General features: G+C 34.7%; 2 protein-coding genes across 2 annotated transcripts; one reads left to right on the top strand and one right to left on the bottom strand.

Annotated features, from left to right (window-relative positions):
• Nucleotides 1–8171: 8171 nt before the first annotated feature.
• Nucleotides 8172–8870, bottom strand: LOC132608280 (protein SCD6-like). Its single transcript, XM_060322329.1, has one exon. The coding sequence runs from the start codon at nt 8868–8870 to the stop codon at nt 8172–8174; it is 699 nt and encodes a 232-aa protein (XP_060178312.1).
• Nucleotides 8871–12547: 3677 nt separating this feature from the next.
• On the top strand, nt 12548–16676 carry LOC132607096 (protein IQ-DOMAIN 3-like). Its single transcript, XM_060320912.1, has 7 exons — nt 12548–12755; nt 13380–13475; nt 13557–13877; nt 14073–14294; nt 14687–14806; nt 15222–15621; nt 16059–16676. The coding sequence occupies exons 2-7, from the start codon at nt 13401–13403 to the stop codon at nt 16340–16342; spliced, it is 1422 nt and encodes a 473-aa protein (XP_060176895.1). The 5' UTR covers nt 12548–12755; nt 13380–13400; the 3' UTR covers nt 16343–16676.
• Nucleotides 16677–19647: the final 2971 nt, after the last annotated feature.

Below are 19647 nucleotides of genomic sequence, written 5' to 3'. Positions count from 1 at the left end.
ATAGGTTGGCTTTCCACTAGAAGCTCAGCCTAGAGTTGATCAACCGTTTCCCCCCAGCTTATTAGGGGTCAATTACAGGGGATCGGAAACTATTTTATCTTTTCTAAAGCGTCATTCTCCCTTCAGGTGATTTTTCTTAGTTTGACAAATAATGTGATTCTTTTTCCCAACTTTCCTTTCAGCAGCCTAAATATTCTCAAAAGCTCATTGGGTTAAAATATACTAGTTACTTGCTCCAAATGGTAAAGAACAAAATTCTATAGTTGTAACAGGATAAAATATACTGATAGAGTGATAGTGTGAATGAGCTTTGGACCTCATAATTATTTGGTGCAAGAAGGGTCATTTTCGCTTTCACCCTATTTTGTGCTGGTCTTTAATTTGTGCCCTTCAAATGGGCGGTCTGTAATTTGTCTTTCAAAATGAACTTATGTTTAGCGGGGCATAAGTTACGCGTCATAATATCCACAAGTTATGTCAGCGCCTTTAAAGAACTTCTGCTCTGCTAGCCATAAGTTCGATTTTGAATGACAAAATTATAAGACCAGCCCATTTGAAGGGCAAGAATTAAAGACCAGTCCGTTTGAAGGGCAAACCGTGCAATTACTTTGTGCAAAAAACAACCTAGGTGCTGGATATGATTATCTTTTGTATCATTCTTCCTTTGATTTCAAGGGATGAATCTCTCAAGCAAAATCTCTCCCCACCAATTAATGAAAGAAAACACGAAACAAGTAACCCTCCTTTTCCTTAAGCATCTTCAATTATATGTTAGAAAAACCTCCATAGCGGAGGCAAGAAATTGCCAATGGAGTTCAATACTATATATACATAAAAAAAAATATGACCTTATATAAACAATATGATTTTTTAGCCCTCTAGCTCCGCTCCTGCCCCCCTCCCCAACCATATTTTTTTCCTCCCAAAACATCCTCAAGTTTCAAATATCCCGGTTGTATAAAATTTCCAGCCAGCATTAAAGACCAATTCTTTGGGTATTACATCATGGAATCTTTAGCAAGATCAAAGAAAAAAGTTGATCTATGTAACAAAGCCTATTGTCCATTTTCTTCTTTTTTGTTATGCCAGAAGCACAATCTTGGATGATCTCAAAGGCATCGTGTAGCAATAGCTGCTAGTGAACTTTGCGCCTAACAGGTTTAACTAAAAAATTTAGTACTAGCATTTTGACCAATTCTTACCCGAGCTAACTAGGCCTTCACTAGAAGAAAAAAAAAGGATAATTTGCGGAGTTTGAAAGTTACAATCCGGGAAGTTTTTAGCCTCCGCTATTTGCTAAAAGGGGCTAAAACCTCCGCGAATCGCAACTTTCAACCTCCACAATTTTTTTGTTTTTTGTAGTGCTTTTTCTAAACTATTAAGAGAGTACTTAAACTAATTATCATAACAACAGTATATTGAATTCTTTTTATTCCCTAGGAGCAAGTGCAGCTCTAGTTGACAGACCATGCTTCTAATTTATTAGTGCCTATTTTGCCTTACATTAAATGTTGCCTAAGAGATTCTACAAAGTCAACTATGCATCTTTTATATTGGCTTCATAGATGAAGAATTCAAAAAATCTTTGACTACGACAAACACACGGGATTAACTAGACTCGTTAATCTTACTACTAACATTCTTTGATAAAAACTATTAATTCAATACTCATAAAAAGAAAAAGAAAACAAAAAGCATTTGATTTAAAAGATTTTTTTTTTTTTGGCAGAGGATGTGATTATATAAATAGAGACTGGCGTGAGATTCATATATGAAGTTATGGGGTGGCATCTAAGAAGTGCATAATTTGACAGATCAAAAGCGTCCAATTAGACTTTCAAATTTTGTTTACATTACGGGAATATATTCTCTAATCAAGTTTGTTACCCTTTAATTAACATCAGCTTTTAGAAAAAAATCTATTATTTTCTCCTGGTTAATATGGAAATGTGGAAGAAATTTAATTTAGCATAGCCTAGAGAACCACTAAGTTTTGCGTGTGAGAATTTTCTCCTGGTTAATATGGAAATGTGGAAGAAATTTAATTTAGCATAGCCTAGAGAACCACTAAGTTGTGCGTGTGAGTGGGGCGTGGGGGTGGGGTGGGGGTGGGGGTGGGGCGTGGGGTTGGGGGGGGTTTGTGGGGTGGGGGCTTATTGATATGCCCCTACATTTTCTATTCATAAGAGGCATTATTGGGTTTGGACAGCCAATTAAGTACAACTGCAACAACTAACTATACTCGTAAAGAATAATTTTAAATGACAACCAAATATTCTACCAAAACCTTTAAGAAACAAGAAAAGAACAACTAATTTGACGATTATCCTCTCTTTCCATTTAACTACAGATGTTTTAGTTCAACCAATATGGCTAAATGAAAAAGAGAAATTTAAAGGAGAGTCGAACAACCATTTACATACAATCTAATTTGCAGTGGACAAGTCACACGGGTAGATTCAAGATTTAAAATTTATATCTTCCTATAATAATTTTAAGTTAATTCTATAATAATAATTGAATTTAGTAGATCTTTTAAAATATATATATATACATGATTTGAGCAAAATCATTGAGTTCAGGTAAATGCGTAACCATTATTCTAGATCCACCCATGCTTCCAACCGCCATCAACTATTTGCAGATATTATATATATAGAATGGTAGTTGGCTTTCTTGAGTTTTGCCTTTTGGTTAGGGAGCATATAGCTGTAGATGATGAGCACAAATTACAAAAGTTCAGCCCTTATATGAGAAATATAAAAAGATATATACCAAGAGAACACCTGGAAGATTTGGTCAAATGCATAAAACCAAAGATAAAATAAAACGTCTAAAAATGATGAAAAAAACAAAGTAACAATCAAGAAGAGATGCCTTCCAAATCTCCAATTATATGAACTTTCCTGGAAGATCCTTTTTATATATAGTATATATTACTTAAATGTTTGCACAATATAAAGTTATTTTTTAAAATATTTTTGCAATTATTGAAATTTTAATAAATTAAATTTTGAGAAATAAAGGTGAAAAATCGCACCAACCTAACCTCACTAAACAGAAGATAGAGGAAGCATATTTCCCCTTTACATACATGTATGTATTAAAAGCAGTCTAAACAAACAGAATATTTATATTTTTCTTTGTTTTACTTGAATCGAATTTTTTAAAAAATAAAGGGACATTCACTAAAGAATCCAGATTAGGTTTATTGTGAATATCATAAACCCGACGACGTTACGTTATTGAACCATATATTCAAAACTTATAGTATTAAGTATTAAAGTTGTGTTCATGACTAGAGAATTGAATTTTTGTTTTTCCTAATTAGATTGTAAATGATGATATTGCATCCTTTGAATCTTTAGAACCGATTATGCATTAATATTATAAGGTTGTTTGTTTAAAAGAAAAAAGGAGCATATCCAAGTTTAGTTGGTTACTAACCTCATCCACCATTTGTCGGAGTTATTTTACATATACAGTTATTTTAATTACCATATTGTTGAAGGGTATGCTAATTTTTTTTCATTATTTGTTCATTGAGACACCCAAAGGACCGACCACATGTAGTTACTGTTCTGTACGTAGCCCAAGCTTAAATTGTGACCACTTCTGGTATTGTAATACGTGGCATGTTTCATTATTTTTGGAGGCATGAAGGAATAAATGCTTTACAAAACTTAGTCAGAGCTCCTTTATTTTTGACAACTCCATTAAGATTCACCAACTGTATCATCAGATAGTTCTTTTTTTTTTTTTTCAAAGATCCATCCTTATGATGGGGGAGTTAGGCATGACTCCAACCTGTATTTACCAAAAATCTTAATTACACGGAGGAGGACATAGACCTTAGCCTCATTTACATTGTGAAGATTAGAAATAATCATCAAGATGAGATTTTGATTCCTATCCTTGAGCACAGAGAGATGAGTAATCCTTCTCTTGTTGAACAAGGAGCAATAGAAGGACACTATACACATCTGTGAGAGTACCAAAAAGTAAGTAGTTAATTCAACTATCATCAATAGTGAATTGGTTTCTTTTACTTCTGAATCTGAAATTTGGGAACCCATCAAGTTCTAGTTGCATTGAAGCTCTAACCTTGGAAGGTAGGGAAGTAGCTTCAGTGAAGCTAGAAGAGATTTTTGAATCTTCTCCCCAATTGGCAAGCATGTCCGCAGTTGAGTTCCCTTCTCTATAAATATGAATAAAGACAAATTCACCATGGCTAGTGTCTCTCATAATCTTACTCATGATCTCTCTGATTTGCCATGGAGGTTTTAATTTCCCATTGAGTATATTAATAATTAGTAGAGAGTCAGATTCCACCACAACTCTGGTCAGTCCAAAATCTTTACAGATGTTAACTCCTTTCCAGATTGCATTTGCTTCCGCCACATTGTTGCTGCATTGGCCATAGAATTCTACAAATGCCTTGATCATTTTTCCTGTGTGATCTCTGATGATTCCGCCTCCACCTGCTGATCCTGGATTGCCTTTGCTACAACCATCCACGTTGAGTTTAACCCAGTTAGGGCTCGGTTTGTGCCAATATACTGCTAGAGAATGAGTTATAGGCCTGAGATTCTCCATTTTATTGCACTTGTCCAACCAAGAGCTGGGCATATGTACGTCTGGGAATTGAGCCTTTAGAACCAGAGATATGAGCTTATTTATTTGTTGTATGATGAACCAAGTTGACATCTTCTTGTCTTCAAATCTGGCTCTACACCTGTTTTTCCAAATCTCCCAACAAATAGCAACTGGTAAGCACTGTAAAATACAAGTATGAACTAAATTCTTACCTTTAGCCATCCACCATTTCATGGTGGACATTCTGAGTTGCCCATGTACACGATCTATACCACAAGTGTTGCAAAAATATTCCCAGACTTGTGTAGCAATTTTGCTTTCACTGAGCAGGTGTTGAGAAGTTTCTATTTTATGAATAGGACAACAATTGCAAATAGAGGGAAGGTAAATTCCAAATCTCTTCACAACATCATCAGATGGGATCTTGTTTTGAAGAGCTCTCCACATGAAAAAGCAAATCCTAAAAGGCATTTTCTTGTGCCAAATTTTGGAACTAGCCAGAGTAATGCCTTTTCTCCTTCGAACAATATGCCAAGCAGATTTGCTAATGAATTTCCCTGACGGATCAGAAGTCCAGATCGGAATATCTTTCCTAGCAAGGTTAAACTCAATAGAAATAATATAATTAATGATATTCTGTGGTAGAATCCTTCTCAGTTTCATAATATTCCAATGATTGCCAGAATAGAAATCTTTTACCATAGTATTTTTGGGGGTTCTCTGGTTCTGAACCAGTCTAGCAAGAGGACCAAGTTCAGTCCAATTATCCCACCAAAATGATGCTTCTCCATTGCCAATCTTCCAGAGAATAATAGGTTCAATCATTTTATTGCTATCCATAAGCCTCTTCCAAATATGGGATTGGCCATAAACCCATTTCTTAGAAACTGGGTGGAATCTCTTGCAGTATTTAGCTTCTAAGAAAGATCTCAGTAGAGAATTTTGAGTTCTGAATTTCCACCAAAGTTTAGCAGAGAAGGAGTTGCAGATGTCCTTCAAAGATCTGAATCCTGCTCCTCCCTCACTAACTGGATAACTCATATCATTCCAAGAACTCCAATGTTTCTTTTTTCTATCACCATCCATACCCCAGAAAAAATTAGCTATAATCATTTCAATTTGATCTAGGGCAGTCTTAGGGGGGTGAACGGTAGATAGAAGGTGTAAAGGAAGAGCCTGAAGCACTGATTTGATAAGGACAGCCTTACCACCATAGGATAGTAGTTTGCCCTGCCATCCCTGTAGTCTTCTGGCTACTTTAGCCACCATGGTGTTGAAATAGACAATTTTTTTTCTCCCAACGTAAATAGGGCATCCAAGATAGATCATAGGGAATTGGCAATGGTTGAAACCAGTAATCCCTTTTATCAAGTTGATTGATCGTCCTCTTTAAAGGTTACATAAAAACCAGATTTGTTTCTATTGATAAGTTGTCCAGAGACACCTTCATGCTCCCCCAATCTACTCATTAGGAGACCCAGGGAATGAGAATCACATGAGGAGAAAAGAATAGTATCATCTGCATAACACAAATGAGAGATATTAGGGCCATTTTTATCCATAGAAAATGGAATAAATTTAGATTGATTTAGTGTTTCCATCATTATAGTAAATAATTCAGCTCCTATGATAAAAAGAGAAGGGGAAAGAGGGTCTCCCTGTTTGATACCCCTTGTGGAGTTGAAGAAGCCATGTCTGGTCCCATTAATATTGACAGAGTACCAGACATTTGTAATTAATCTCCAAACACTATCAATCCACCTTTCAGCAAAGCCAAACTGTCTAAAGGACCTTACAAAGGTATTCCCATGATACCCTGTCATAAGCTTTAGTCATGTCCAATTTTAATACCACATTACCAGCTGGAGAGGTTCTGTTTATGTTATGGACAATTTCTTGAGTAAGCATGATATTATCAGTGATTGATCTGCCTTTGATAAAGCCTGTTTGGTTAGGGGATACAATCTTGTGCATCAAGCAGCTAAGTCTTTGGTTAACAAGCTTAGAAATGATTTTTACTGAGAAGTTACTAAGACTAATTGGTCTTAGTTCAGTAAAAGTTTGGGGGTTGTCTACTTTGGGAATGAGGATGAGACAGGTGTGAGTGATTGCTTTAGGAATCTGATTACCTGCAAAAAAATCAAGAATCATTAGTAGAAGATCATCTTTAATAATGTCCCAACAACTATGATAAAATTTCCCAGATATTCCATCAGGTCCTGGGGCACTATGACAGCTCATGGAAAAGACAACATCTTTCAGCTCATCCATAGTTGGATTAGATGTAAGATGTTCATTATCATCATCATTGATCACTTTAGGAATGCAATTAAGAATGGAAAAATCTTTAACAGAATCCTCTTTAGAGAATTGATTCTTAAAAAAGGATATAGCCTCATTAGCAATGTCTTCATCCCCTTCTATCCATCTTCCATCATCCTTCCTCATCTTCTTAAGGGATAGCCTTTTTTTCCTGCCTTTTACAAAAGAGTGAAAGAATTTAGAATTGATTTCACCCTCTACAAACCATTGGATACCCGTTTTTTGTTTCCAGTAAGCTTCTTCTTTCTTGTATGCTTGGATAAGAAGAGCATTGGCATGATTCAAATCAGCCCTATTAGATTCAGAATTATCATTGAGCGTTTTATCCTCCATCTCAGCCACTTTCTTCTCCATATCAATAACTTGTTCAAAAATATTACCCACCGAATTTTTGGACCATTCAGATAGTTTCTTGCAAGTATTTTTCAACTTAAGGTGAAACCTCCACATAGGGGAACCTTGCACCTCAATATTCCATGCTTGACTCACTGTCTCTTTAAAGTCCTGCTCTTCAGTCCACAGGTCAAGAAATCTGAAGTATTTGACATGGTTTCTCTGATTAGAAATAGCCATGGTGAGAAAGGGTGAATGATCTGACCCTGTCCTTATTAGATGATCGACATTAGTCGATTCAAAGAAGTTTGACCATTCCTGATTGATCAACACTCTGTCGAGTCTTTGCCATACTCTCTTATCAGGTGCCCATCCATTGCACCAAGTAAAATTAGATCCTGAATATCCAGGGTCAATCAAATCACAATCCATGATGCATTGTAGAAAGGGTAAACTCTTAGACATTCTGTGTGGAGTACCGCCTTGTTTTTCAGCAGGATCAGTAATGCAGTTAAAATCACCGACAATTAACCAAGGTAAATTATAATTCACGGATAAAGCTCTCAGGCTGTCCCATAAGGCTTCTCTGATATTAGCATCACATTTAGCATAAACAGTAGTGATAAGAACATTATTACCCATCCAGTTGATCAAGCAAGTAGCCTGTTGATCGGTTTCTTCCACCACTCTACAATCAATCAGATCATTCCAAAGTAGCCATATTTGGCTATTACAGTTGGCATAGGCATTAGTGTAGCCCAAAAGTCTTTTGTATTTTCCAATTTGATCAGCCTTGTGGAAAGGCTCACTGATAGCTATGAAAGGAGGATTTTGAAGTGTAATAATTTGTTGAAGTCTCTCAAAAGCACCATTAGAACTAATGCTTCTGATATTCCAGAATAATGACTTAAACATCATAACTAATTGGATAAATTCATTTCCTGTGTATTATCCACAGGTATTTGATAGGTGCCCCTGCCACCTCTTCCTCTTGTGCTTTGTCTACCACCTCTGTTGTTGTTTCTGCCTCTACCTCTACCTCTACCTCTACCTCTGGGAGATAGGTGAATTTTGTCAATTACGTTGTCAAAGTCTGTAATATCCACATCCACCAGTGTTTGGGAGCAAAAAGATTCCACTAAAATATTGGCATGCTCATCACTGGATGCGTTTTCATTATCATGGAGACTTTCGCTGTCAACACTGGCATATTCATCACTGACTTCAGAGCTCATTTCCAATTCATAATCTCGATCATCAGAACTGCCATCTACATCACCTTCCTCATCCTCAAAGGATGATTCAGAGTGTAAATCTTGTTTGCTAACATAGACATCACTATTATCTTGATCTTCCTCAAGACTAGTGCCACTAATGAGCTTGAGATAATTGTTTTGGGCTTCTCCTGGATCAATTGGGTGATTGTGTTTCATGACTTGAGTTTGTTTGTCATCCTGATTGTTGGTTGGTTCCCTGTTGGTGTTTTGCTGGTAGCTATTTTGACTGTCCACTGTCATGTTTTGAGTATTGTAATGTTGAACTTTGATGTTTGTATTGTTCTGTTGAATCTTGTCATGAGCCTTGGTATTGGGATTGATACTCTTGTTGTTACCACTCATTTGCTCATTTTCAGGTACAACATACTGCTTGACTTTTTCTCCTTGTGCAAGATCAGCCTTGTTTCCATTCTTCTTGTTTCTATACCTCTTTTTTATTCTTTTGTTGATATCAAATTCCTCTTTTTGAATATCGTTTAGTTTTAAACTTTATCTAACATGGCAGCATCGGAAATCGAATCATGATAGGATGAAAAAAACTACTTTCACTTGAAACCAATTCAAATGATTTACAACATTAAGTTTCAAATTAGCATTCTTGCAAGAAATGTTTTGATAAGGATGTACAGTCCTATTACGTTAGGATTAGTGAAGTATTTGATTTGGATACATATTTAGTTCCTCTTATCTTTAGGTTTCTAATGCTTAGCACGCTTCTTTCTCGAGCGCGGAGCCTAAAGGGTATAAAAATATACAGTATAAATCAAAAGGGGGTAGCCAAAAATTTACAGACCAAAACGGGTATAACGTGGACTAATCCACGTTATACCCCAATTTTTTTTTCCATTATGAGAACAATCACGGAAAAATAAAAAAATAAAAATTAAAAGGTATAACGTGGACGGATCCACGTTATACAAATAATTTTGTATAACGTGGATCAGTCCACGTTATACCTTTCATTAATTTTTCCTCGGCGTTTTATAAATACTTTGTAAGACGTTGTTTCTATTTAAATCATATTCGACTGTGTTTTTAATAAAAAAGATTTTTTTAATTTTTAAATCATATAGTTAATTTCAGTGATTAACTGAAATAAATATTTTAACACATGCAATAATTAAATATGTATTATATGTGCAAACATAAATAAAAAATAAAATATAAGTTAAATAAACATCACACATTAACTGAGTAGTAAATGTTAAATTACATACTAACTATTAAACGACACAAGACATTTTATATATTCTTGGAAGATTACATAAGGAAACAATGATTGTACAACTTAAGAAAAAACATAAAAACCAACAAGCAACAACAACTATTGATTTCTGTCGGGGCAGCGATTCTTGTTTGACCTGTTTGCTTGCACGTACTACACTTTCTAGCCATGCGAGCAGGAGCTATATCCATTTTATACCAAAATACTTAGTGTGTTTTTTTATATTTTGACCAATGATTAGTCGTGTGTGAAGACTTCGAAACATCAATATTTTATATAGAACCAAATATTTTTTTTGCGTACAATAATGTAGGCTCAATACATCAAGGATACGTAGACGTTCGAATCGTCATTTTAAGGGTTGAAAAGGTGTCCGAAGTAAGTTTTGTTTGAAAAAACTTAGTGTTTGACTGTAAGGTTATTTTAGTCAACTTTATATGTCGAGAAAATTAGTCAGCTTTATTTTCAAAAATTGAAACCACAGAAGTGAAATTGACATTCAAAGCTACATTACCCCGGAATTTTTACGTTGAAATCTATTGCGTATCATCATATTATAAGTAAATAAAACTGAAAATTTCACGCCAATTTCGGGGGGAAATTGAAATTGAATGGGATAAAAGGTGTTTTTTTAAAAATCGGCTTTTCACGCCAATTTGGGGGGAAATTGAAATTGAATGGGATAAAAGGTGTTTTTTTTTAAATCGGTTTGGCCAAACCGCCTTGTGGCAGTTTGCCCGCGTAGATCTCAGAAAAAAACGCGTAAAACGGACGTCCGAGCGCAAAGTTATGACCATCTAAAGTTTGACCACTTTACAACTAGTTTTCAAACAAAACTTACTTTGGGCACCTTTTTAACCCCTAAAATGACTATCCAAATGTCTACGTATCCTCGATGTATTGGGCCTACATTATTGTACGCAGAAAAAAAATCAGGTTCTATATAAAATATTGACGTTTCAGAGTCTTCACACACGACTAATCATTGGTCAAAGTATGGAAAAAACACTAAGTTTTTTCAAACAAAATTTACTTCGGGCACCTTTGCAAAAAAAAAAGTTTACCAATTTTTCTTTTTTTAGTGCTCGCTATATCACTGAAATTAACTATATGCTTTAAAAATTTAAAAAATCAATAATTTTTTTTTTATTAAAAACAAAGCCGAATATGATTTAAATATCTTTGTAAAACGCGGGGGGGGGGGGGGGGGGGGGGGGGGGAATTAATGAAAGGTATAACGTGGATCCGTACACGTTATACCTTTTAATTATTTTTTTTTAATTTTTCCGTGATTGTTCTGACAATGGAAAAGAAATTTGGGGTATAACGTGGATCAGTCCACGTTATACCCGTTTTGGTCTGTAAATTTTTGGCTATCCCCTTTTGATTTATACCGTGTATTTTTATACCTTTAGACTCCGGACTCCTTCTTTCTCTTCTATATTTGTACCAGTATGTATAAATACCACACTCTATCAATGTTGATCAAGTTTTTCATAATCAAAGATTTCTTATGCTTAGCACGCTTCTTTCTGTTCTATATTTTTACCTGTATGTATAAATACCACACCTTGTATCAATGTTGATCAAGTTTTTCATAATCATAATCAGCTCTTATAATGTTCACTTTTAACGGTCTGTTTTTTTTTTTTTTTGGGTCAAAGGGTCGAGTCTTTAAAATGGTTTCATACAGTGGGAATGTCAAGTGCATGTGATGTGGCATGTCAGATTTACGAAAAAATTAGAATCGTGATTTTTGTGCAATAAACCTCCAAAAATTAGAATAGTGATTTTTGTGCAAAAAATTTACTTGGATGACCACCGATGAACTAAGGTTTTAAAACAAACTTTCTATAATTTTTCACTGTTAATAATGTAGACTTCCCTCTCTTTTTTTTTTCTTTTAATTTCCTAACACTAAGATTGATCTTTAGAAGTTAATCTCTTACAGAGTAGTACTACTTTATCATGTATCACCCTCCACTGAAACACCAAAACAAAGATCAAGAAATATTTCCCTAAAGCTATTTTTTTTGCTTCAGATGTTTTACATCCAATAAAAAAGATACTCCAGCTACTTATGAAAGGTGGAACCAGGTAGAAGCAAGACGGTTCATTCTAATCCCCTTCGGCAGAATATTTTACTACATATGCAACGTTAACATTATTTTTTAATGTATATCTGTAGATATTCGAATCCTTTGGCTTTTTGTGCATTTACTTCTTCATATTATGAACCCGCTTAGTGAAAATTCTGGCTCCGTTATTAAATTTATAGCCATAAAAATTGATCAGCTATTGATGAATTTAAAGCCATAAAAATTGATTTTTGGTGTTTTTGCTCTCTGGGATGTGAAAACATTTCAACTCTGACGCCATCAATGCTTAACGGTAAAATGAAAATGGTGTCGGCTTAATCATTGTTTTCATCACATAGTGGCTGGGAGGGGGGCTTGGGGGTGCAGAATCTGATACTCCCTCTATCGCATTTTATGTAATGTAATTTGACTGAGTACGAAATTTACGAAATAAAAAAAACTTTTGACTTTTATGGTCTAAAACAAATCAAAATATTCGTGAATTAAGTATAAAAGATAGAGTTTAAAATTAAACTATTGCCAAACAAAAAATGTATCATTCTTTCTAGAGTGACTAAGAAAATGTATCATTCTTTCTCGACTAAATGAAAAAGTGTGTCATACAGCAAACTACTAATAATTTTCATGTGGGGTCCACTGTTTCCAGCTCCCCCACACTTGCCAAAAACAGCTGTTCATCTTTCAATATTTCTCTAAATTCATTAGTTGGAAATGTTCATAATCAAGATCTAGTTTCTCTCTCTCACTTACAAAATATGCAAAAAGAATCACTAAAGATTAGAGGGGTCCAACTCTTTTCTTATCTTTTTGTTTTGTGTTAGCCACATTGTTGACTCTTTACAGAGAAAAAGCTGCAGTCTTTGAAGAATAGAGGAACAAAATAGAAGCTTTCTTAGATCTCTGGTATTATTCAAATCAATGAAATTTATGTTGTTTTTTTTTTACTGTTTTCTTGAAGTTCTTGATGTTTTAGTATATGGGCAGTGCATCATTTTCTGGGAAGTTGATACCTTTCTTTGAAATTGAAATGTCATTGTTCAAATGCTTTCCATTTTCAGAAATTTTCTTGAGGCTATAGGTGCATTATCTTCCAAGTTTGTATTTTTTCTTCTTTATTTGAAGTTATTGAGAATGAGAGCCAATTTATGCATTGATGAGATTCTCTTGTCAGCAGCCTAGTTTTATGGACTCAGAATATTTGCTTGCTTGTATTCCTAGTTGACTAATTAGATTTAGATAATCTAGGCTCAGCTACAATTTTTAACTTGGTTAGACATAGAAGTATAGATCTTTCAGTTATTTCATTTTTCAACTTGTATCTTGTGCTGATCTTAGCTAAGCATATTGTAAATTTTATGTGCATTAGTGTAAAATTGTGATCTTTCACATGATACTTCATACCAAGTTCTCTTTGGGCATTAGGTTGGATATTTCTCTTTCTGTAATTTTACTAAGTTTACCTGAATTTCTGGTAATTGAAAAGGTTCTACCATCCATGTAATGTGGTGTGTTTTGTCTTCTAAAAAGGGTAATTTGTGGAATACAAAGATGGGAAAGAAAGGAAGCTGGTTTTCTTCAGTAAAGAAGGCTCTGAGCCCAAATTCTAAGGAAAAGGCTGACAAGGTATGTTGAAAAAAATCATATACTAGTACTTCTCTAGCATGATGTTAACTGGTGCCTGACATCTCTTGAGTGTAATTTCAGAAAGCAAGTAAATCAAAGAAGAAATGGTTTGGGAAAGAAAAGGATCCAGTACCGGATTCTTCGACTTTGGTGGTTGCCTCAGTATCTCCTCCTCGACCTGTTCCGCCAGTGGAAGAGGTCAAATTGGATGAAGTGGAAGAAGAGCAGACTAAACATGTTTATTCTGTTGCAGTTGCCACAGCTGCAGCAGCCGAAGCGGCTGTTGCAGCTGCCCAGGCTGCTGCAGAGGTTGTTCGGTTAACTACTGTCAATCAATTTGCAGGCAAATCCAAGGAGGAAATAGCCGCAATCAGGATTCAGACTGCATTTCGAGGATATCTGGTATGCATCTGTATGCCCATATTTTGTCATTTCAAGTGTCTTTTCCTTGGCTTAATACATCGACAACCTCTAACACTTGCCAACAAATTTCATTTAGATAGCTAGTTTGTTGTTTAATTTTGCTTTACTTGTGAGAACATGGAATAAATTTTTGGTACTGAGATAGAACTTGTTGTCGGGGTTTCTCATTTGCAGGCCAGAAGGGCATTGAAAGCTTTAAGAGGACTTGTCAGACTCAAAACACTAGTTGATGGACCTACTGTCAAACGGCAAACTGCAAATACACTGAAATGTATGCAGACTTTATCTCGTGCGCAGTCTCAGATTAGTTCTAGAAGGAGCAGGTTATTGGAGGAGAACAGAACTCTCCAGAGACAGCTCATGCAGAAACATGCAAAAGAACTTGAGAGTTTGAGGGTCAGTATTCTTCCTTAATTCCAACCTTTTCTCAAAACAACTGTGACAGTGTTCTGGTGAAGTTTATTGGTAAATGTTATATACCAAAATTGTGGGAGCGCGTATGTCAACACATGCTGTAAGATGGAGTCTGGTGTATACATTTAACCATTATATTGTTCAACAGTGAAAATTTTGTGTTTGGAAATTTCACCAGGAGCAATTCATCTATTTGTCCCGAATTTGTAAACAAAAGCATTAATGTGTAATTTTGAATGCTTTTTTTCGTTTTTGACAATATGCTATAGCTGAATATTTAAGGGATCGAGATTTTGTAACATATTTTGTGCTATCTTGGTCCTTTTTTTATGTCTTTTTAAATGCTTTTCGTCTAATGTTTTCTGTTTTCATAGAGAGGGGAGGAATGGGATGATACTCTACAATCAAAGGAGCAAATAGAAGCAAGTTTGCTCAGCAGATACGAAGCTGCAACGAGACGAGAAAGAGCACTAGCCTATTCATATTCCCACCAGGTACTCCATTAATAGCTCTTCTATATACAACTATTAACATTTTGAAAGAGGGTCGTTAAGTGACAAGGCTATTTTCTGTAATATGCAAAAGATGATCTAGGTAGCCTTCTACCATTGTGCCAAGTTGATGTTTCTAAAACTCATGTTTTGACCTCTCACAATGTACAGTCAAAATCTTACAATGACGTTTATCAAAAGAAAAAAGAAGAAAAAAAAAAAAAAAGAGTAAAACTTTTAATGATGATATTATTGCTGATATCTCGGCTTCATCTCTTTTCTTTAGTTTTCTGTATTAGTTAACCTTTGCATTTCTTCAAAGGAATATCTTTCCATGTTTAAACATTATGAATTTTCTCTTGTAAGCTATTAACGACACTACTAGTCATTGATTATGTCAAAAATGTTGACTGGACAGCAAACCTGGAAGAAGTCATCGAAATCTACCAACTTGTTATTTATGGATCCAACCAATCCTCAATGGGGTTGGAGCTGGTTAGAGCGGTGGATGGGTTCTAGGCCTAAGGAAACCCAAAGCATGTCAGAGAAAGAACTAAAAAGTGATCAATTGTCCATTGCTGGAGAAATTACCAAGGCATTTGCGCGGCATCAACTGAATTCTGAACTCCCATCTTCTCCTTCGGGCCAAAAGCCAAACCGTCCTCCAAGCCGCCAGTCCCCTACTACCCCTTCCAAGCGAGGAACTGCTAGAAAAATCAAACCAGCAAGTGCAAGAGTCAGTGCAATAAACCAAGATGATGACACACGAAGCGTGTTTAGTGTTCAATCAGAAATGAACAGGAGGCACAGCATTGCAGGTAGGGGTGTCAAGTGGGCGGGTTGGGTTGAATTTGGGCAGGTCAAAATGGGCTAAGTAAATAAATGGGCGGGTCAATAACCCGCCCAAAATTTACTTGGGCTGAAATGGGTTGGGTTGAATGGGCTAAAAAAGTAGGTCATAACCCAACCTGTTCAATTTTTACTAAATTTTAATTTCTTTGTTTGTTCTTTTATAACTATTTAGTACTTAGTAATTTTTTTCCTTATTATGGCTATATATAACATATCAAACTAGAAAAAATATCTTTTTGAAAATATTTTGACAAGATTTCTCATGGGTTAATTTGCGCTACATATTAGCCCATTTTTTTAAGGGTTGGGTTGAAATGAGCTGAGCTGTCAATAATCAGCCCAAAACGTAGGCGGGTTGAGCGGGTTATGTTTTCATGAGCTAATTTGCCACCCCTAATTGCAGGATCATCTGTAAGAGATGATGAGAGCTTGGCAAGCTGCTCGTCGGTACCAAGTTATATGGCGTCCACTCAGTCAGCAAAAGCAAGAACGTCACGGTTGCAGAGTCCATTAGGCATGGAAAACGGTACACCACCAGAAAAGGGATCAGCAGGTTCTGTGAAGAAGCGACTCTCTTACCCGCCTTCACCAGCCATTACAAGGCGGCATTCAGGCCCACCAAAGATCGAGAGTACCTCCACAAACACCTCAATTGCTGAAGGATTTGTGAATGGAATTGTCAACTAGCTCATCTTTTCACAAGTAATAAACGCAGAGGAGATATGAAGATTTGGAACAAAGGCATTCGTTGATCGAATCATGCAACTTCAACTTCTCCATAAATCAACATGAGTTCGTTACTGTATGTGCATGCCTGCGTGGTGATTGCCTTTTTAAATTTTCAAAAAAAAAAAAAAAATGATACTTGCTTTTAAAATATTCTTCTCCCACGAGTGTTGATTTCAGATTGTGATAGTTGTGAATTTATTTTAGAGAAAGCATTTTCTTGTTTGTGATTATATATGATTCCATCTTTATTGTATACAAAATGGTGAAAAAAGAGAGACTATTTCTTTATTTAGTCAATGGACATTGTTGTTTTTCTGTCTCTAAATCAATTGGTATTTGCCTTCAAGAATTCTGGAGGGGTTTGACAAAAGAGAGCCTTAAACTTGAATGTTAGTACAAGTTGTCCTGCCATTCCACAAAGTAAATAGTAGTAATTAAAGTAGAAGCTCAATCAGAGAAGATGGTGATGTAATTAGGAAAAAAAGTTAGAACTAGAAATTATTACATATGAATTGGATATCACAAGAAAATCAGAATGAGAACAGATGACAAGTTGAGAATGGAGGAAAAAGAGTGACATGGAAACAATGTGTTACTATTGTTAGGATTTTCTTGAATAGGTGTGAATGGGAATAGAATAGTTGTGACTTTTTTGATAAGGCACAATGACACCTATTCATACTATCCTTTAATTTTGAGTTGCCTAAGAACAGAGTACTTAATTATTTGAAATGTGGGGGCTTCGTGACTTATGATAAAGTCAATATTAGACTGAGTGTTTAATTTGAAATAACAAGAAATATGAAAAATGATGGCATTCTTGTATATTACGCCAAACGAACAAAATCTTTAGTGGATTTTTGATATGGTGGTCATTGAGATTAACTAGTACCAAATTGATAATTTGTTATATACTTGTTCAGAAAAGTTATGTTCTTTCATGAAAGGGTGTGTTTAATTTGGAATAACAAGAAATATGAAAAATGATGGCATTCTTGTATATTACGCCAAACGAACAAAATCTTTAGTGGATTTTTGATATGGTGGTCATTGAGATTAACTAGTACCAAATTGATAATTTGTTATATACTTGTTCAGAAAAGTTATGTTCTTTCATGAAAGGGTGTCACTAGAAATGTCGTGACTTTTCATGAAAATATGTGTCTATTGATATACAATTATTTGTATTGACATGGATGTTGGTGAAAGGCTAACCGTTGTCTATTGTTTGATAAATATGACGTTCAATTAATCATTGATAAAATGAATGTCTTGTTAATAAGTTCTTGTTTTCCTGTAGAACTTGTAGGGGAAAGCTATCCTTATGATTACCAAAATACTCAATCGAGTGCCTATAGAAAACACAATTTATTCCATATGAAAAATGGAAAGCCCAACTTGAATTACTTCAAAGTGTGGGGGTGTTTGGCTAAAGTGCAAGTTCCTAAACCTAATAGGGTAAAAATTGGACCGAAAACTATTAATTGTGTTTTCTAGGATATGCCACCAATAGTAAAAGGATATTGGTTTCAGGTTCACAAATCATAAAACTTCGATAGAATCAGAAGATGTTGACTTATTGACAATATAGTATTATGTCAACCCCACAATATATGTCCTTTGTGGTATTGACATGGTATGCCTTTGGTGGTATTGATATGCTAGTTAGTGAAATATTCACATAACTCATTCCGTCTTGGTAAGGAATAGTTGTTCGAACTACTAATTTGATGAGATTGTTCGTATGTCTTTCATTATAGGTCGTGTTCATTAATTTCGTGAACGGATGTCACTTGAAAGGTTGTGACTTTTCATGATAAAATGTATATGTTGAGAGACAACTCTTTGAAAAGACAAGACGGTTCATTGAATGTAGAAATTCATTGGTTTATAAATCGAAGAACCAATTGATGATAATGATAAAAATCGGCAATAGCTTGGATTTTCACATCGGTGAATGTGCTATTAGTTGGATATTTGAAGAAGTAGACTTACAAGAAGTGGAATGGTTGAGATTTTTTTTTTTTTTAAAGGTTGTGGCCACAACTTATGTCAACCATCCACGGGTATCATGATGTCACATTAAGTGTAGTCAGCAGTGTTATACCCCATTATAACCTGGTTGAAGCGGAGTACAACATATTGGAGATTCCTATATTGCTTTATTTTAAGGAGTCGCCACCTAATTGATTTTACAGTGAATTAGGACACCTAATTATTAACTAAGGTAAAACTAATTAAACCTCCGTTAATAGCCTGCTTAATCACTGTGATTCTAGGTAAGGGTTCTATATTATCCTAAAGGGAAGGGGTTAGGCATCCTTTAGAATCCGTTAACTTACGGTTATCCGTCAAACTTAGGTTAATTAATTAGATTGAATAAGATGCTTAAAGCTTAAAAAAAAAAAAAAAGGGCTAAGAAATGTTGCTAAGGTTTATAAAATATCAGAATGTTGCTTAAGATAAGTTTTAAGTAAAATATAATAATTTATATGAAAAGATTTTAAATGCTATTTAAAACTTATAGGAGTTGATATGGCTTTAAGTAAAAAATGCTGTTTAGAATGAGATTTGTAGAAAAATACAATAATTTACATAAAAGGAAGCTTCAAATGCCATTTAAGATAAACTTATAAATGTTGTTAACGCTTTAAATAAGAAGGCTATTAAAAATAAGACTAGCACTTTATATAAAAGGAAATCTTAGAATGCTATTTGAAGTAAAATTTATAATAATTACTAATAACTTAAAAGGAAGCAGCATAATAAAATGAGATTTACAAAATAGGATAATTTAACATATAAGTAAATAAGATGCGAATTTATTGCAATGTTTAATAAATATTTAAACGAACCAAGCAATGAGGTATTAGTTGACTTTAAGTTTTAGGAGTGTGAGTAAAAATACAAGAACAGCTAATAGATTCCTTTTTTTTTTTTTTTTTTGTCTTTATCAACTATGCTTAATTAAGAATATACATGATTCACTAAAACTTAAAAAATTATTAAAAATATGTCCGAATTTTGTTTGCATATTAATGATGTTTTGAAATCAAGACAATGCGAATGCGACTCCTTTAATTCGAAAATATGAATTTTATACTATCAATTATTCTATAAGTGACTATTATGGATACTGTAAATAACTTTAATATGAAAAGGAGAAACATGGAATTTATGGAATCGATTGTTAGTCCCTTTTAAACTAACTACCCATTACTACGATTAAATCTACTAATTCGTTAGGATTTATCTAAGTTAAT

The sequence above is a fragment of the Lycium barbarum genome, chromosome 8 (assembly GCF_019175385.1).
Source record: "Lycium barbarum isolate Lr01 chromosome 8, ASM1917538v2, whole genome shotgun sequence".
In the NCBI taxonomy this organism is placed as follows: domain Eukaryota; kingdom Viridiplantae; phylum Streptophyta; class Magnoliopsida; order Solanales; family Solanaceae; genus Lycium; species Lycium barbarum.
This window is presented reverse-complemented; position numbering and strand designations above follow the sequence as displayed.